Source organism: Vidua chalybeata, chromosome Z, assembly GCF_026979565.1.
Source record: "Vidua chalybeata isolate OUT-0048 chromosome Z, bVidCha1 merged haplotype, whole genome shotgun sequence".
Classification (NCBI taxonomy): Eukaryota; Metazoa; Chordata; class Aves; order Passeriformes; family Viduidae; genus Vidua; species Vidua chalybeata.
The window spans coordinates 50,209,912-50,231,092 of NC_071570.1; the positions used below are offsets into that span (position 1 = coordinate 50,209,912).

The 21,181-nt window shown below is 37.7% G+C and overlaps 1 protein-coding gene across 1 annotated transcript in view; it reads right to left on the minus strand.

The window, feature by feature from the left end:
* TEK (TEK receptor tyrosine kinase) overlaps nt 1–19,815 on the minus strand; it is a 41,251-nt gene extending 21,436 nt beyond the window's left edge. Inside the window, exons 1-2 of the mRNA XM_053932301.1 lie at nt 16,745–19,815; nt 4,853–5,164 (exon numbers count right to left, since the gene is read on the minus strand). Coding sequence (XP_053788276.1) covers nt 4,853–5,164; nt 16,745–16,796 — 364 coding nt within the window. The 5' untranslated portion in view covers nt 16,797–19,815. The remainder of the gene's footprint in view (nt 1–4,852; nt 5,165–16,744) is intronic.
* Nucleotides 19,816–21,181: the final 1,366 nt, after the last annotated feature.

Below are 21,181 nucleotides of genomic sequence, written 5' to 3' on the forward strand. Positions count from 1 at the left end.
TGAAAAAATACTGGAAATTGTATTGCAGGGAACAAGCTGTCACTGGCAAATAAATACCTAAGGTGATTTAAGTTCTCTTCTACTTAAGCTTTATAATGCAGAAATGTCAAGAGAGTTCAGGAGGCCACAATCATTCAGGGCTGGGAGGAGGTGACACAGGATGTAGGAGGTCTGTGTTTGTGTTACTTCACCCAATTCTGGAAATCCAGAGAGTTTTGGATTGCACTAAGAACCAAAGGGAAAAAAATCAGATTCACAAACAGTGGTAGTTTTACCAAAATATTCTCACCTGAAAATATTGCTTAGTGAAAATAAAAATTCTGTGTGAGAGACTGGTGTAGATCAGCCAGTTTTCCAGCAGGGAAAATTAAATTCATTTTCCTGCTTAAACAGAAAGGAACTTTTATACATTTATTTGTAGATCTTGATTTAAACAACAAAGAAAGCAGTAGATAAAAGGATTTTCCCAACATTTCTGCCTATTTCTTATCTGTACTAGTGGAAAAATGTCATCAGAAGATAACTGGCAAGGGACAGAAAAAACTCAAGAAATAGCTCTTTCTTGAAATGGTAGTTTTAATGAAACTAGTGAAATGGTAATTTTAATTACCATATTACTTTGAAACAAGTTAGAAGTTAAGGATGCTTCCTTTCATTTATTTGGAAAATTCCAAGGGAAAGTTGCAAAGTGTTTTGACAATGAATTCAAGTTTTCAGGCCATTTTTAGCTCTGAGGGTTTATGCCATATGGTCGTTTATATGTTCTATGGGAAAAAATCTCTTCTAAAATTAGCCAAATTGACTTCCTAACTATTAAGCTCCATACCTGATGGAGAATATGATATCTCTGTACTTTCCCTTTTAGAACACTCAGGGGAGCGATGTATTGATTTAAACCAATCTCTTTGCTCTTTCTAGATTTGAAGTTTTTTTAGCCTTAAGGGTTCCTCCTGTGCAAATTCCTCCATGTAAGTCCATCTATTTTTATTTTTCCTTCTGCTGCTACCTGCCTCTCCAGCCAGGTGAGTGGGACTTTTCTGACATAAGACCCACCTGAGTTTCAGCTGAAAGGAATCCGTGAAGAGCCATTCATGTTCCTAGACAACTCTGCATTTTCAGAGGTTCCATTTCACAGCAAATATTTTCACAACAAATATTTATTTCACAGCATTTTTTTTTAGGAACATATATACAAGTTAATATAAGCTGTTACACAACTTATTAATAAAAAATTGTCCTTTATCTAGAATTGTGACTCCTTTCTTTGTTCATTTTTACAAAACTGTTGATAAAATATTCTTTGGTTCATACCAACAGTTGGAGAAGAAGAATTTGGAGCTTGTGGTTGGCTAAAATTTGGTGGGAAAGAGATAGGATCAGAAAGCAGAGAAAAAATTATGAAGTAACTTTTTGTCATATTTTATACACAACAGAGCTGTAAAAAATGGGCAGATAGATGCTATATCAAAGTTTGTATGATATTCTGTCAGTACCTCCACAACATTATTTTGCAAAATCTGAGGGAGTAAAAGGGATTATATTCTTGCTATAAAAGAAAGAACATTTTGATATTTTCATTACAAAATAGAATTTTAAGTTAAAAATAAAAATGTTTGTATCACATGATGTAAAATTAGAGAAAGAAAATCTGAACAAGAATGAAGACATTTTTATCAATCCAAGCCAACTTGTCTCCAAGGATATTATTTCCTTGAAAATTTTGACATTTTAATGTTTTATTTATAGTTGGAAACAAGACAACTATTCAAAATGCACAATTCTTTGCATAATGGAATTTCCATCCCCTGCATAGTTCTAGCGGTTATGCTCTGAGACTCTGCCACATATTTTCATTCTTTTGTACGTTATATACAATTGATTTCAGCAGGAGTCTTCCTGCTTAACATTAAGTACATGCATTTGTCATTTTACCTAAACACTGGTATCTACACTTATGTCTTAGAGAAACAGAAAATTCTAATATAGAATAATGAGCTAAGTTTTCATTAGAAACAGGCAACAAAAATTGAAAGCATTTCCAACTTCCTGTCAGCTCTCAAGTTAGAAATTATTTATTAGTAATAAATGCATAATGAAAAATCATTATCTATTTAAGAAAAAAATAATTCAACAACTTTTGCAAAAAATTAATTGTTAGCTACAAATGATCCTAAGGGGTTTAGTTACAGTGCTTTTTGGATCAAATTTAGTGAGACAATGCTAATTGTTTTAACAAGATATTAAACTTTTGTATTACCATCTACTTTTCTTTGCATTTTAGGCTAAACCACAGGACTTTTCTACAGGGTATTGTTGCAATGAAAAGGAATGCACACTCCCTTTTGGGCTCAGCTCCAATGTATTTTTAGATTGTGACTTGTATTACATGACTTCACATCTCAAGTGTGCCAATTCCTTATAGAGACATAATGGACTGAGCTGCAGGACAAGTGCCATAATGCTCTATTGCTCTCATTTCCATTATTGTCCCTTTGACATCTCTATGGTTGAGTTTCTGTGGGGAAAACTCAATCACATATATGAAAATAAAAATTTATTGTGGAGAGAAATTGAATAAATTGTATTTGACTAGAAGGAGAACAGTCTGTGGTGTTTTATTCTAGAGATGTGTACTTATACAGAGTAAGAATCACTCCCCATAAGAAGATAAAGCATAAACTGTTCCCTCTCATTTTATGTATGAATATTACACGTGCAACTATAATGTTTCAGTATAAAGAATTCAGGAGAATGGACTTGTTACTTTCAGAATAGCAGATGGTAAAATAAATCAGGAAAATGAACCTGTTATCTTTCCATACTACACAGCAAAATTTTTCACTGTATGTCATATTTGATAATAGGTATATAATCAGGGAGAAGGCAGTTCCCACTAAGTCAGTAGGGCTACCAAAATGATTAATGTTTAGTGAGTGTTTCACCAGCTTCTTGCCAGGAAGATGCAAAACAGTGGCTGGGTTTCCAGAAGTGCTGTTTCTTCCTTTGACATTGATGTTGCCAATGGGAAACTGCACATTTCAACTCAATTTTTGCTGTTGAAAAACATATTCTGCCTTTAAAAATTATGAAGACAACAACAGTAAAGTGGAAAAAGGTCTGTTTTCCAGATACATATGCTTTGCCAAACCCCACAATCTTTCCTTAACCTCTTTCTTCACTTTCTGTGCACTTTAACAGCTATGAAAATTTCTGATGTACCTCTCTCTCACCCATCTAATCTGAATAGATTATACGCTTTCACTGAGGACTTGCTAGTTTGAATTTTGTTAGTGAAAACTTTAGCAGAGAAAATCTGAGAAAGGGATTCAAACCTAAAAATTAATCAAAGAAACCTACCAATTGCTGTTGTGAATGCTACTTCAATTTAGAACAACGTCTGTCAGATAAGAAGACTTCAAAATTCTATTACTTAAAATTCTCTGCTCCTAGGCCCACAGATACCAAGTGGAAAGAACTGGTTGATTCAGAAGACATTTTTCCACCCATGCACGTTGGTCTACAACAGAACAGCTAGAAATGTGCTCAGCTTGCTGGCAGACTGTCACAGACAGGGTCACATTGACATTCCATGGACTATTATCTTATCTCCTCCTCACTGCAGCCTCCTTTAAAACAATGGAGTTGTCAGTCTGCATCTGCAGATCTTCCTTGGTGACCAATCCCAGCCTCCAAAGACCACTTTTGGTCAGAGAAAACAAGCCACAGAACAATGTACTTGTCCTACTTAGCTTGCTTCCAACCTACCCCTGTTCAAAGCAATGATAATAGACACTAGCTCTTACAAATCAAAAAATCTTACAAATGCAGCTCTTACGAATGAAAAAATCTCCTTTTATAAATTTGTTATGTAATTTCAGGACATACCAACAAAAAATTGCTCTTATTAAAATCTTATAAAGAAAAATTAAAGTTGTCAAGTGTCCTTACAGACCAGTTGCCAGGACAGAAAGCATTAGCAGTACAGTAAAATCTATTTTAAATCATCAGTTTTGAAAATGCGATTTGCTGCAGAAAATTACTCAAAATTTCTTGTGTCTTTCAGTATTTTATGGTTATCTCTGCTTGAAAAATTGTCCCAGAAGTCTAATGATCTCCAGAAACAAAAACATACAGAAATTTAATGGACCTTAGAAATTTCACCTTCTTGTCCCAGTATATCCCTGCACATTTGCTTTTACTACTGTGCATAGCCTAAAACCAAAATCAAATGAATAGTGAAATCTGTAGTGGACTTTTCTGAATAACCTTCTCAGATTTTGGAAAACTTCTCTGGATTTCCTTTCCTGTGCAGAGAGGGGTGCCTTTCTTTTTCCACACTAACACAGACTATGCAGATCCAGTGTTGCTGATCTGTAGTTTTACTAAACCTTAGGCAAGGCAATTATTTTCTGGGCTCAGGTTGCCCATTTACTTAAGAAAGATAGAATAGTGGTCAGATCTGTCAAACTTTTAAAATGGAAGCCAGTTTGAAATCAAGTGTCTGGCATGCAAGAAACCCAGTGCAGGAGTTGCCACGTATATTATTCCATGGGGTAAGTGAGACCATTTTAATTGCTAACTTTGTGTTCCTGGCAGTAGTCAGATGCAGGCAGAATACTTACAGATGTCTGACTAACTTCCACAAGGAAATGACTAGCACCTAATACCAACCAGTTTCTCTGCACTGTAAGAAAAAAAAAAAAAAAAGGCCTTGAACCAATTATATTTTTATTGACTCAGGACTGCCTTGCCTGGTCTGGGGCCATGTTTGTGCCCACTTGTGTCAGCCAGGGGTAGCTGCCAGTCTGCAAGCAGTGCCATGGCAAATTCAGATCTGACCACTATACTGTACCTCCCAGAGGCATCTTCATGGTATGTATCCTTGTCACCTCATCCTTGAGTTTCCCTTCACAGTAATATGCTCCAATAGTTTCACTGGCCTGTTCCCTCTTCCACACCACTGTTTTGGCTGCTGCTCTTTTGGAATCTTCATTAACTTCCAGTGGTTCTCGGTGCTGGTTTGCCACATCCTCCTGGTCCCGGCCTATTGTGATAGACTCATGGGAACGCCATTTGGAAGTGACACATATAAGTGATGTCTCAGAGTTGCCCACCAGAGGGAAGGAATTGATTAGTATGAGGTCCAGTGCCGCTTCTACTTTACCTAAAAAAAAAAAATAAATAAACATCAAATGAAAAAAAATTTTACTGCAGAATTTGATGTGGCCAATCGAATCACCAGGTAAGCTGGCGTCACCCAGTGCTCAGGGTTTCTCCGGCTGGTGCTGTGCACAGCGTTCGTGCAAAATTGTATGAACACAAATTAAATATTCTGCTACAATGACTTGAGGATTTATTTTTTATGACACAAACATATGGAATTTGCTCTTAGAAAAGGCAGTACGTCTTGCAAACATGCTGAATTTCTTTCAAGAGCTGTTGTAGAAGCCCAAGGAAAACCATAGGTTGCCAAAGCAGATAGATCTGTATATAGTTAGACATGCACATAAATGCCTCAAGTATGGTGCTTTTCTGGTAACAGAATTGGTGGATGATTAGGTTTTCAGTTTAATAGTGTTTCCTCAATCTCCTTCACATGGATTTAGTACATATGAACTGATGCAAAGCAGTTATGGCTTTCAGTTATAGGAGATGGTAGTACTTTGAACACCTGGGGTATTTTTTTTGCAGCTGCTTTATGAATTTGGACTAATGATTTCATAGTCAATCATATTAAATATTTGAAGCCCTAACAGACACTGGCAAGACTCATGGCACAAAGCAAATTATGCAAAAACAAAAAGCAAGTTGGGACCACTAGTTAAGTGAGGTCATGTTTAAATCACTCAAAATTGCTTCTTTTGATCCATAGGACTGCCAGAAACGCATAGAGGTGAAAGCTTCTTTGAAAATGAGAGATACAAGCCTAATTAAAATATCCTCTAGCAGAGTGCCACAGTTTTAGCTTTTCAAATTTGCATAGTTGGAGGGAAATTCAGCTCTCCTATAATGAACAATTGGCAAATAATAGGCGTTTCCCTTTATTTTTTAAGTTCAGGGTAAGGAGAAGGGAAACACTAACATTTTTTTCCAGCTGAAACAGGAAGAATAATTGTTTTCTTTTATTCATCATATCTATTTTCCTGATTTGGATGCAAGTATATTTTGTATTTACATAGAGAGACCTAATATTTAGTGCCGGTTAGCTTCCAAATGTTCTCTGATGGGAAGGAAGGGGTATAGTCTTAGATAAGGAAGGTCAAAAGGTCGTAGTGCTGACTGCAGTCTTTGCGTCTGTCTCTGCAGTGCTCTGGGCCAAGGGAGGAGGTCCTCCTCTGCTTTCAATGCAAGCAACCACTCTGGGGACTGAAGTATCTTGACAGCACATTGACACTCACCACACCCAACCAGTCTTCCACAGCCACCACCCTTTCATGTGCCAGCACAGATAATTTGCAGTCACATAATGGAGAAATGAAACCTTCTGGAGATGTTGCAACGAACATTAAAGTAAATATTGCATAAACGTGCAGGTCAGTGAAGTCAGTTCATCCTGCTGCATGCTGCAAACATTAATCCTTTGAACACAGTTAAAGATGTATGTGATAGAAATTAGGCCAATTCACATATTCATTTTGTAGGACATTTGTCTCAAGGCTCTCAGTTTTATGTGTGGAACATTTGTGCTTTTACTATGGGTCTGATGCATCAGCCAAAGGCCAATATAGCTCAACAATCACCAGCACTGAGAGCAGCTTCAGATCAGCAAGGATCACATGCCAGGTAGAGATATTCTTAAAATCACAAACTGCAAGATCCTGGCTTCTGCAAACTTTTGTGAACCTCAGAATCAAATCTGGATTCAAATTCTGTGACTTGATATGTTTTCATTTAGGTCAGGCCCAGTGCTGGGGAGCAGAAGTGAAATATTTTTTTCTGCCTGGCAGCTACAGGGCACAGAACCAGAACTGCCTTTCCAATACAAAGGTGTGGTCCCAAGGGCTGGTGTCCTTCAGAAAACAGCTGGTCATCCAGGGCTCCAGTTCCATTTCCCTAGCATTTCTCCATTCCTCTGACTTCCACCAAAGATTGAAAGGTGAAAATAACAAAAGAACACCTCTTTCTTCCCCTGGATTTCAACCTTTTAATACTCTGAGAAAAAGCAGTAGGAGAAGCCTGAATTTTGAGGATCAGCTTTCATGCTGCCTTTGATCCATATGCAAAGCAACTCTCTACCAGATTCAGGATATTTGCTGCATATTTTTTTCCTTGTAGTAAATTCATGCAATAAAGGTGTAGAACAAGTAGGCATATTGCTTTTTTAAAATTGAGAATATTCTGGGTGAATCAAAATCTAGCCACCAGGGAATGGATAGTGTTCTGATTCATTGTCTAAAGATAGGTGGTTTTTTTGTCATATTAAACACGGCAGGGAAAGCCCAGACACCTCAATGAGGCAGATGGAATACAGATGGAGCTTCTTCCCAGAGAAATATAAAAGAATTTTCTGCCTCTAACAGGATTTATATCTATGCATAAGTACGGAATTATATATCAAACATGACTTTGCAGCTAAGGTTTCACAGCTGGAATATATTGCAAGCAGAAATTAAAATAGTGAAAGTTTTGCACTAAGAAAAGCTATGCTTCACATATAATTTGAAAAATAAAAAAAAAGGCATTTTAGCAATATAAGGCCTTGGAGGTGATAGTAATGTTTTCTTTGACTCCACTGGGTGGCGATTCATACAGCATCTCTTTATGATAATACAATTTCAAGTAAACCAACTGTTCTTGCTAGAAGGAAACTTACCTAGTCTGGCAAAATTTAGGTAAATCATGTCCTAGATGTTAATGAAAGTTTTGAGTATGTAAGAACCAAATAAGGCAACATAATTTAGCTCTGAGAAAAGCATAAAAATAGAGACAGGAAGCAGCGGGGGCAATCCTCTGTGCTGCCTTGAAAAAGTCCTTTCAGTCCTGCCCTAGTCCTTGAAGAACAGACCTTATCAGGAAGGCAATTTGCTGTGTGTGCAAATAGATTTTGAGAAGAGAAAGTGTTTGCAGAAGGCTAATGCTGTAAATGGGAAATACCATGCAAGGAAGACCCATTGCCAGTTTTTATGACACATCACTCACTGTGATGCAGTGCTTTGAGTCTTTCCAGCACAGTGAAAATGGCACCCTCTAAAGAGGTTTAAATAACAGCACACTGACTGTAGCCCAGACAGCAAAATAAATGGAGGGAAACACTTGCAGTTCCTCTTGGCCCTCTCCAAATTTCAGGATTGTCCTCTCTCTTGCTGGGTGATACTCAGCTGTATCTTTCACAGCTTTTCCAGTACAGTTTTCTGCAGCCCAGAAAGCTAATTGAATCCTATGCTGCATCCAAAGCAGTGCAGCCAGCAGGGCAAGGGAGGGGGGTCTGCCCCTCTGCTCTGGTGAGACCCCACCTGGAACCCTACATCCAGCTCTGGAGTGTCAACACAGGAAGGACATGGACCTGTAGAAACAGGTAGATGATGGAGTTCTGAGCACCTCTCCTATGAGGAGAGGCTGTGAGAATTGGGATTGTTCAGCATGAGGACGAGATTACTCCAGGGAGACCTTATAGCACCTTCCAGTTCCTAAAGGGACTACAGGAAAATTGGAGAGGGATTTTTGTCAAGGGTATGTAGTGATAGAATAAGGGGGAATGGCTTGAAACAACAGGGGGGTAAATTTAGATTAGATACAAGGAAGGAATTTTTCACAATGAGGGAGGTGAACCTCTAGAACAGGTTACCCAGAGAAGTTGTGGATGCCTCATCCCTGGAAGTGTTCAAGGCCAGGCTGGATGGAGCAGCCTGGTCTAAACTAAGGTGTCCCTGTCCATAAGAGTGAGATTGGAACTAGATGACCTTAAAAAGGTCCCTTCCAATTCAAATTATTTTATGATTCTGTGATATTCACCTGTGGAAATTGTGCTAAACAGAGAATAAATTTGTCATGCTGTGTCTGTAGTCCCTGTGTGTTCTTATTCCTTACCAAAATGCCATTCATACAGGCACAGTCATCATATTTTCTGTGCTGCATTGCACCAGCAAAAATTGGCTAGGATCAGCCAAAAGAAACAGTTCTCAGAAATTCCCTAGAACACGTCCCAGACATAGTTCTACTCAAAGAGCAAGCAAGTCTCTGATAAAGATTAAAATATCACTGCTCTAGATCATTATTGGTGCTAGATACTAGGGTTCATGAGTAAATGTGGCAATCTTGAGCTGAGATAGTTTAACGCCATAGATGAGTACACACAGCAACTCTTAGGAGAAAAGTGTTGATTTGTCCTTTCCTCTGACAGTCCCTGCCCATATACTTCCAGATTTCCACTATTAACCCTTGTTTTGTCTCCAGGAAAACATGGGAAAATTCTAGGCATCTACTCTAAGGTCTTTGCAAAGTTGTCTGTTATTTGGAAAATGTTCAACACAATCGCTTATGGTCCTCTTCCACAGCACACAGCTAGAGTTGTCAGCTCCACCACAGGGTAACCACAGCTCACTGTCCTTCAAAGTGCATATAATATGGACACAGGTCATATTTGCAAGGGGTATTGAGAATTCAAAGTTCTGAGGAAGGCTTTAGTTGTTAATAATGATTGGTAGCGGAATCAAAGAAATTGTTTAGACATTACACACCTAAAGATATATTTATTTCCTTATATATATAGAGCTTTATTACTGATTGCTTGAAATTACTATAAGGAGGAAGTCTTCCTCCTGGCATTTGGAGTCTAACAGATCAAGGTGAAGATCTATTGTAAGAGGTGAGCAGAAAGATTAATACTTTTAAAATACTAATTATTTAAGAGAAGATGAAAGGGCAGAAAATTCTAGTAAATTCCACTCCATTTTCACCAGGTGATGCAGAGAATAGATGTAATATGTAATACTTATGTAGTTTTTTTCTTTTTTCTTTTACTGTTACTGCTTGGAACACAAATTATTCCTGCCATTAGGCATCTGGAAACAGGAATATAAAGCATATAGATACTGTATCTGTGCAGAAAAATTAGAATCTGTGCTTAGTTTTGATGTTATGCTGAAAGTGAAACAGTCAGTTGGATATGACACTCACTGCAGGTTTTAAAAATAATTTAGAGACTGGTGAAAACATATGTCCCAAACTTTTAAGTCATCAATCCTTCTTCCCGCAACTTTCTTAAAATATAACAATGCTCCCTATGCTTGAAATAATAAGGTTTTGATTTAGAACAACCCAATTTTCTAAATTGCCTAAACCTCAGTATTTCTCATTGTGTCCTATTTTGTAGTTATAACTTCAGCTGTACCCTCTCCAGTCTTATTTTTTGATATAAAACAATGTATCAGATTAAAAGAATTAAATTAATCTATTTAGAAATACAAACAGCAACCATACAAGCAATTTTGCTGAGGGAGTATAGCATTTTATTAATTCTTGGGGAAGTACTGAATAAACAATGATTTTTTAAAAATTAATTAACTAGACAATGTGGAAGATTATCAGGCTGGAAATAATGCAAATTAAATATGAAGAAATAAATAAAAGAGAGACCAAATCAACATGTCTCCTCTTCCAAAAAGGAAAAAAAAAAAGTAAGTACTCCTTAATTAATATTAAAGCCAGTCAGAAACTAACCCAAAGCATTAGCTGTTTGGGCATATTTTTCATAGGAAGAGTAGAACATAGACCAAACCAGAATCTTTAAATTTTGGGTGTCTTTTTCCTGGGCTCTCAACACTTATATTATAAAAGGAAATAATCTGGGGGGCTTTGAAACCATGTATTCATTTTATGGGCTCAGTGATCTTTAAGTGTCCTGGAAATGTTATCTGGAATGCAAAGATAGCAGCAGCTCAGGTAATTTCTCCCAGTGAGTCAGATTCTCTTCTGACATTTCATTCCTCCACAGGAAAACAAGGTTGAAGTTATTATTGTCCAAAGAGAGTAAGATTCTCTCCCATAGAACTGGAACAATAGGGGTAAAAAAAAGGACAGAAATGCTCCTGGAAAACTTCTGATAAACGAGCTAACAACCAGGTTTCCCAATAAAACCTTTTTTGTGTTTATGTAAAGAATGTTGTTGTTGTGTTTTATGTGATGTTAATGTGCAGCTGTCGGATGCTTCACCGCTCCAATACCAAGACCACTCGCCCGTAGATATAGGGCACTGTTTGTTGGGGGAAGGTATAGTGAAACTAGTAAGAGATGAAAAATTACTGACTGGCTATGACTATGCTACTTAGCAGTAGTGAGAAGACTAGAGCACATGTATGAAAAACAAAACAGTTTCAAAGCTATGAGGGCTGCCTATCTCGGCATCTGCTCATCTGCCTTTGGGTACCTCTGGTGCAGCTGAAGGAAATGCCACTGCCTTCTTGTTTTGTCTGCATGTCTGTTGTTTCACAACCTGTCAAAACAATCTTTTAAGATGAAAAAGCCGGAAGTGAAACAGCGCTGCAGTTTTGTTGGGGTTTCCAGGGGACAAGCCCTGCTGAAATACATTTGTCTGTGTGTGTGTGTGTGTGTGTTTGTGTGGTGTGTGTGTGTGACTAACCAAAACACAAGAAAGAAACCAAAACATGGTTTGTCATGATTTCTCCTTAGGCCTGATTGACCACAAGTGAGTAAAATGGGAAACAACATAGCAGCACTAATGGCTATTTGAATAACTAGCTGACAGTATGCCAGGTAATGCTGAAAATGTTCAAAGAGGCTGAAGAATGTGGGAAAGCTCCAGTAGGACAGGCTTGTAGTTCAGGTGCATCTGGTTGGATTTGCAGGCAGCAAAATATGGGTATCATATCAAGAGTGTATGTGCACATCAAAATAAATAATGCCCATAACAAGGCTAGCCCTTGTCAGTTGCATTATGAAGCTCGTATTTGTACTGCAAATGTGCCAAGCTGAAGAAGATAAAATAACACAGGTAAACAATTAGTGCATACAATAAGCATAAGGTTGGCTGTCTGTGAGCACTGACTGTTGGGAGAACATATTCTAACATGCTCCTTCCTGTACAGAAGGGCACTCTCACATTGCCACTTACTGATTTTTTTGACTAAAGTAGCTGGGAGGTGTTTCTGGTGCTAAGGACATTTTGTCACTAAGGAGGCCAAAGCCCCTGACCAGTGTCTTGTCTGCGATGAACAGCCAGGAACACAAGGGAAAATCATCAGCACAATCAGAAGTGCAGTTGAATTGCATTGTGAAGGAATGTTTGTTATATTCCAAAGCAGAAATTCAGTAAACCACTTCATTAGTCATGCTGACAACGCAAAAAAAAAAACAAAAAACAAAAAACAAAAAACAAAAAAACAAAAAAAAAAAAACAAAAAAAAAACAACAAAACAAAACAAAACAAAACAAAACAAACCACCAGCTTTGAAGTAAAAAGTTTGGATTTCTGAAAAGATGAATGTCATTTGTTAATGTATCTTTCAAAAATCCTTTCAAAACTTAGCAAATGCCTAATATCTTTACATCATAAACAGGTTAATGGTTCCAAGTGATGGATTACAAAAATGTATTTTGATAGCTTTTCAACTTCTTTGAGATATGACCCTTATTTAACAGTTGGAGAACAGTTATCAAATCTGTAATAGAAACAATCAGTATTTTAAACTCCTTATTGGAAATTCTCTATTTTAGACATGGGTTATTCTTTGCTGTATGCCTCCACTGAAATCACAGTTGAACAGCATCCTAAATACAACTTACCCAGCAAAAGGATAGAGACTGTCTTTGGAGGGCAGTTCTTTGCTGCATATTCTCTAAGATTTTCATCCCTCCACTCTGAGATAGATCTTACAGAGGTATCTGGTCATGGAACTAAATCAGTTTCACACGAGTAGTAGGTGCATCCATTTTTGGTTCATTGTTCCTGTGCCTACACAACACCCTTCATACCTCCATGACTTCTTGGTCTTCCAAGAGAGCTGAACAGAGTTTTTTTGTTTGTTTAAGAGATGGGTCTAGGCCAAGGAAAAGCCTTCCAGATAAAAATTTTGAGGGTATCAGACAATCTGTGCAAAATATTACAGCTTCAGTTTTCCTGTAAATGAAAATTCAGCAATAAAGTAATCTACCCATCTTAATTATGACTAAGTATAAAAACCACATAGTACATGTATGTTCATGTATCTATATATGAAAATTGTATCTAAAACAATAGCATATGTTAACATTTACAAATGTAGTGTGGCTTCATTTCACCCTTTCAGAGCTTATTCCTTTGGTCCTGATGCAATGACTCTTCACTCCTGACCACTCCTAGCTGTTGAAATGACTTTTGGAAACACAAGCTTCCTGAGAGCTACTCTGCATTTCAGTAGGTGTGAACCAGGCACAGTATGGCAGGCAGATGTAATTTCAGTGTCTCACAAATCAAATACACTTCAGGAACAAAAGATGAATTTGTTTAAAATTCTCTAATTCACATTACTAGTTGGATAATTTAGGTGTCAGAAAAGTTGTGCATCAGTGTAATGTCTGGTCATGTGACAAGTACCTGATATTAAAACCTCACAGTTATAGTTATGGAATACCTGAGATTAAAAGGTCAGAAGTGGTTTTCCTCCATTTCTTTGTGGAAGGTTCAAAACTCCAGCACTCAGCCACACGACACACTGAAGTTCAGCTGCCACTTTGATCTGACAGCAGCCTATTTGAAGATGCTCACAGAGGCCTAGTCCCTTTAATTGTGGGAAGAATGACATTCTTGTTCACTGTCGTAGGTATGGATTAATACAGGTTTTCTTTTGGTTAAGTTAACTTGAAAAGAGAAATAAAAGTCTTGAAGCAGAATTGTTAGAATTTTCCAATCCAACTAAAAATTTTGACTTGTCATTTTGAAAAGCCTACAGCATTATAAAGGTGCTTGTGTGTCTGGTAATATATGTTAAAAGCTGTTCAACTCTCCAAATACGAAAATGAATCACATAATAGAGATAATTTAGATTTTTTTCATAACACCTACTGATCCCAAAGAAAATGCACAGAAGACACCAGCATAACTGATAGAGAGAAATTGAATGCTCCTGCATTGGTTTGCTCCACTGTTACTTTTTTCCAAAAGGCTCTTATATCTTTTGAGTCTTTTACCATATATGGGTCCAACAGTTAAATCAGAAAAAAAATCCCATATTTTTAGAAAGCCACTGGATCTAAGATTATTGTCAGAGCAAAATTGCAGCACGGAAGATTCTGTCTTGGAGAATGGAGACATTTGATGATATATTTGTTTCCTGATAGAAATAGTCAAAGAAATGTTCTTGAAGCTAATTGCAATTGTTACTGGTTTTCACCAATCCTTTACTGATAACTAAAATAAAGCACACACTTAAGCATTTCTGAGAGTTAGTTCACTGTGAGAAACTGTAAGCATATTTCTAGACCATCTGAGGATACCAGATGGATTTCTGAGGCAAAATGCAAGTTGTGACACTCATTCCTTGCCTTTAGAGGAATAAGTAAATCTGCAGCTCGTCTTTGGTCAGAACTCAACAGACTGAACCTAGCCACAACTTTGGCATTTGAATCCATACTTCAGGATAGATGTCAGCATAATTTTGCTAGTCTAAAATGTCAGAGACATAAACAACCAAAAGAAAAAAATTTGTGGTGATACTCAGTCTAGTTTGAAGAATCCCAGCAGGATTAAATTCAACTCCTTATCAGTTTAATTGAACGTTTGCTATGGAGTGTAGACAGTGCAAAAGTGAGCATTTGTGTATACTTGAATGCCACTGATTCCAAACTGGATCATTGGCTCTAGCTGCTAATAGAGTACTGCCACTAAAAATAAAGAGACATTAAAGGCCATTTCTCCTAATGGGAACCAAGTCAGTGGTTTTCACCTTGAAAAAGGGTGGAGTGGGTTTTGTGCCTACCCAGCAACACACCCAGAGAAGCCCATAATCATCAGGGACAAGGTTAAGCCAGTTCAGTGTCTGTGCTCAATGTAGACCCTCCCCTGCTCAGGGAATGTCATTCCTGCTTTCCTGAACTCCGCCTGCAGTATCTAGAGGAAAGCAAGCTCGCATTGTCTTCCACTGCTTGCCCCAGGAAACATGATATCATTCTCAAACAAAAGCGGGAAAGCTGACAGATCTATTGAGATGGGTGTGACTACAGCACACACCTCGCTGGTCAGCCCCTGTGGAAAATTCATGACTGGCAGCTCATCAGTGATGGACTGTCTGTGCTCTCCACATTTTTATAGCTAATCTCTGCAAATTACTTGTTTTTCCTGTACTTGTGACTTAATGAACGCCATTGCTGTCTGTGTCAAATAGGTATATGACACCATGCAGAGAAACAGGAGGGACAAGGAAAAAAGTTGGAATAACTGGACTTTCTTTTCTTCTCCATCCATAATGCTTGCAGCACCTGATATTTCCAAAAAGTGTAAAGCTGGAAGTGATCTGAGGACTAAATAGGTTGAATCCATGTGCAGCTAAACAACCAAGAAACTGAAGCCACAGAAGAGGAATTGGTAATAACAATATGCAGCCTATTACAGCAATTGCTAGATAAGAATATTTCCAAACATGACTTCAACAGATTTAAAACATTTTATTTTTTTGGTCTGCATTAACCTCTAGCCTTTTATCAATGCCAAAAGTAACATCTCAAACTCGCAATTTTATTGTTAACAGCTGTTAGCATGCTGCTAATCAGGAAGATCTGTGCAAAGCAATTGTGAAGAAAGTTGTATGGAAATGAGGACTTCTGCCTTTTCTTGCTACTTTCCGGTTTTCATTGCAGGACAATTTGCAGTTCTACAGCACATTACATTTCTACTGTGAGATGGACTGGAACAACCTATATATATCTCAATACAATGATCAAGGGTGAGTTAAGAGTCTAAGGTTATCATGTGACTTGTATTTTCTTTTACAGATTTTTACAGAAAAAAACTTACTAGAAAATCAAAATGAGGATTGTAAAAGTGATACTCAAATGTGGAGTAACTCTGAATCTGATGGCTGGAGGACAGTCTTCCTCAGGGCTCTGCATGCAATAGGTTCAGCAAGGTTTCTCAAACATTAATGCTGAAATTATTGTAAATTAAATTTAAATTAGTATAATATTTATGTATACCTTTCTAGAGATATCTCTTATGATAACTTCTGACTTGCTGAAGTAATGACATTTGCTGATAATACTATATAACCATATTTGAAGTGTTTTTAATTGATCTTGTATTTTCTTCCTTTTTTGTTCACTGACTTTCACCTAAATTCCACTTGTGGAATCTTGTCTAAAATCAGATACTGGAATAGCTACACATATCAAGTGTACAGCTTGTTCATAAAGTCAGTCACAGAAGAAATTGACATTTAATCTGTATTTAGAACAGATTTCTTAGGGAAAGATACCAATGGTTTTAAAGTTATCAGATGCATGAAAAAAAATTGTAACATTAGACAGAAAAAAACCCTGCTGCAACCTGTCAATAAATAACTTCAACAGTTAAAAGCTGCAGCAGTGGATCGTACATGTAGTTAAATCACCCCCAGTTACTTGGCCCCAGTCCTGCCCTCACTTGCTGTAAGGGATCTGCACAGAGAAGTGGACTCACTGAAACAAACATGAGTACTTAAATCAGTAAAGGTAAATGCTGGAGTGAAGGGTAGACAGTCAAAGTGTAAGTGTATACAGTGTGAAAAACAAAGAAAGGCATGACAGGTCCACTACAGCTATTTAAGACAAAGTTTACCTGAAATCAACAGGCTGAATCCATAGAGAACTAGGTGTGCTAGAGGGTCCATGCTTTCCAAAGTATATCCATCCAGTTCTTGCAGTCGCTCATGGAGTATCCTGTCCCCAGGGTAGACCTTTAGCAGTTACTGTTGTCCTGCATGGTACGCTGTTTACAAGTCACAGGCAAGAAATCAGAGCACTGGCACAGGCTGGAACAGTCTCATTGCTGTCTGAGTACAGGGAGTTTAAGTTCCTTTTTCCTGTTTCCTTTGTAGATTAGGATGGGAAAGGCAGGATCTTAAAGGCATTTTTGTATCAGCAGGACTGCAGGGCAGTGCAAATCCCATACATCCAGCAATACATCAAAACAATTATCTGGAGCTGCTGGAGAAGCAGAGGACTGCTGTTGTTCACAGTCAGCAGAATAGGAACAATGATGGCATCCTCCAGTAGGCGGGAGAGTGCAAGTAAAACATCCTCCACCTAGGTGCAGTAGGTGGAAAATGTTATTATCTCCTTCTTGAAGTCCGGGTCTGCTAACTTCTCAGGGTGCTATTGTGTTTTGCCTTATTTATTTAATCCACATGTAAACTGCTGGCTGCAATGCATTTCTGCACACAATAACGAAAATATTAAGTAAACAGTAACAAAACAGCCAGCTGAATCCAGTATAGACCAAAGCCATTCACAATCCAATGAACTGCTCCCTTAGTTCATGTGTTTTATTGGAAACTATTTTTCTTTACATTTGACAATTGGAAACAGACTGAAAACTTGTTGCAATAATAAATCTCACACAGAGTTATTATGACTTCAGTGGGATTAAAATGCCTGTATCACTCAGGGAGGTCTTGGAAGTTAAAACAAAACCCAAAGAAAAAATACAAAGAAAAGCTGAAAAAAAAAAGGAAAGGCAGCCCTCAAATATATAAATCGAATTAAAAATAAAGAGCAATCTTATTTACCACTTGACTAAACATGATCCATGGCAATATAACATTTGGAAGTTTTGTAGTCCTGCCAACAGCCAACAGCCAGATGCCAACAGCCAGAGTTACTTTTATGGAAATACAGAAAAAGGAATGTTCAGCATAATTTTGGAAAGGGGGTATGGGTTTATCCTACTTTGATTTAATTTTCTTTTAGCTTTTGCTTGTAGTGTAGATTTCACAGAGGAAGTCCTTCATACCCAAGATCTCCATGTGGAGAGAAGGGTTACAACCACAGCAAATGGGAAGGCAGCAGCCCAGAGTTCCTTACGTGTGTGCCTCCTGGCCCTCCATGTAACTGAAAGCCAAATCAAATAAATTTATACTGAAAATACCCTTTGGGTGCAAAAACACAGTATGAGGTACAAACACCACTAAAAGTCCTTTTTGATGCTTAAAGGAGGCAGAATATAAGATATTTATATAGTTTGCTTTCAGACTAAAAAAAAACCACAGAAATACTTTGTCCATTTTAGATTTTGGAGAATATCTACTCTTGTTCTACTCCTAGATATGAAGCAGCAGTGATTACCCCTTTCCAATTGTACCTTAGCTTCTATAAGTCTGCAAGTAGTGATCCCTCCAATATCAAATACTTACTGTATTAGCAGATACTAAGTATTATCATACTTCCTATCTAGTGGATAACTGTTTGTCATTCATTTAACCTGTTTATAAGTTGGCCAATCCTCAATTATTTTTTAATGTCTTTTGATTTGTTGAGGGATGGGGAGCAGGGAGGAAGGCGAGGGAATTTAAGCAACTGCAGTCAAGGCTGTGGTTCTTCAGATTGCTATTGTAAGTTTAGAGGGCTTTTTAGAGTTTTCACTTAAATCTCACTTTCCTGCTGTGAAGAGGTCACTGAGGAGAAATGCATCATGTCTCTATTTGAAATACACCTAAATACAAAGCAATGTTCCTGATACTGATTTTGCAGTATGAAAAATGGGCCAGATGTGCTGTTCATTCATTTTTGAAGAATCAATTTGTAACTGATCATTTTGTCTGCCATGATGACAAGGTAGTTATTTATCTCCAGGACAAAGTGGACAGCATGAATATGCGGCATTCCACAAATTCAAGAAGGTTGCAAAGGCCTGTTGAAGCCAGAAGAGAGGAGATACATACTAACCCAAGTCAGAATTTGTTTAGGGTACCAGCATCAGCAGGTCTGTGTATTTGATTTCTGTTTCATTACAAAATTTCATTTTCAAAGAAATTAAGAATACCATCTATAATTCAGCAAACGATAAAGTATTCCACTTAGGTCTGTTTCTATTTGAAAAGCTTGTAAGTGCTACAGTTTAAATACTCCTCCCTCTGAAGTCAAAATGAATCACATGATAAACTTTTTCCACTGAACAATTTAAAGGATTTCAATATTCTGACTTACTTTCACTCAACGTGAAGTGTCTGCTAGGTCTACCTTTCATATTTTTATCCTTATATTTCATGAGACTAGAACGTAAGTATTTTTTAAGGAAGGTCATACCAATTTTGTGTCCCATGAACTAAAAACTGTATGATCTGCTCACCCTCTGATTGTTGATTGTCTACCCCACCTCCAAAGAAACAGTCTTTAGCTAACGGGGATACTAAGTCTCAGCCTGCATTCACTATTAATGACCTGAAGAATTCCAAATAGCTTTTGGCAAAACCAGATGGTCAGTGAAAGAAACTGGGCTAAAAGTAAGGATGGCACAAGGAATAAAATATGGTACTGAGTTACTCTACCTTTTATTCCATGTAGGGCTGTTGACTACCAGGTTGTCCAATGAGCATCCTTGCTACATCCTCAGGTAGGTATGTAGCTGTATTTTGTTCCCTTAAGCCACACTCTCATCTTTTTGAAAGGCACTTGGAAAGACTCCAAAAGTTTCAAGAGTTCCCCTCTAAAACATCAGTTTTTTTGGTTGTCAACTGCTGATTCAAACATATTCACATCTTAATCCCCGACACAATGGCATGCATGAATTCAAATTAGTTGCAGCAGGGAAACAAATTGTCTTCCAACATATAAATATAACCCTAGGCTTTCCTCCTTAGATAAGCAGCATAGCTGTCTCAAGGACAACTGATTCACACATGCTGTATCATATGGAAATATGTGAAGAGGAAAAAGAAACAATGCCACTACACTTCTTTAGTCAGGTAGATGTGTTAGCAAAAATCACATATCTTCTTGCAGTGCCTGGTTGTATTCTATTTTTTGGAACTAAGCCATTACTTTGGCCTTGACATGATGTTAATATGTTTAGTAGGAGGCAGGAAAGGAACTTCAGGAATTATTACTCATCACAGTCAGCTAATGTGAAACAAAGGTTCACAAATGATGGGGTTTAAGCTTCAGTTCTCAAAAAGATCATGCTCTCCTCTGCAACATGGCCTATGCCACTGAGGCCATCTATAGCCCCTAAGCCATCTATCTGGGAACACCTAGAAGTGAGAGGTAGCAGCCAAGATGCCAGGGAGAGGACATGTGCAGCTGCTGGTGCATGCACTCAGGACGAGCACTGCCCCTACCACTTCAGTGGCAGAGGTAAATGGAGGGAGGTAAAGGTTTCTGGAGTACATGTCATGCATACATGGATAGGACAGTATGGAGGAATGGTGCTGTTGAAATGGGTGGTTCTGAGAAACTTTAAGGAGAGGTAGAAAAGGTAACTGCTTTTTGCTGCACCTCATTCTGAGGAGGTGCAGTTTCTTTATGCTTTTTCTACTGCTTCTCCTGCATATGCATACCTAGAAGGCAATTCAGGGTTATAAACATAGTTATGATCCACTTTTTTTGCTCAGCATTTTTGTTTTCTTTTCTAAAAAAAGTTTCTCTTGGACAACATAGCCTGGAAAATGGCTGACTACTGAGCAGTACACAGAATAGCCTTGGCCAAAGGGAGCTGTTTTTTTTTTCCTGACTTTGTGATGCTGAAATGAAAGGGAATCTACTGAACAGAATTAAACACAGGACCTGATGGAAATTTCAGGTTTCTTTCAAAGGGAAATGTCAGCTGATGTAAAAACACAGGAGTACTTTAGAACTTCTGTATCAGTAAAGTCATTGTGAAGGACATCAGGCCATTTGTCCAGCATCTGTGCTCTGAAAACTCCGACTTTGCAAGTCAAGTGTATTCCTCTGAAAAATGCTTCATGTCTGTTTTAGAATGGCCTGGCTGTTGTCAGCAGGACAAAAAAATTTGCTTCTCTGCTCTACTACTTTCACTGTAATTTTTTACAGCATATTTTGAAGTACAAATGAGTCTGTGTATCTGTGTTTAATGGCAACAATTGCATATCCAAATATCTTTAAGATATTGATATTAAATCTCCCCACATGATGCACAGCAATACTATTACTGCTTAAAGTAAAAGGGCATGCACAAGGCAAATTTCATATTTTTTTCCATCGGGAGAAATATTTATTTCCTAAGCCTCTTAATGCATGTGATCTTTGAAGATCAGACTAT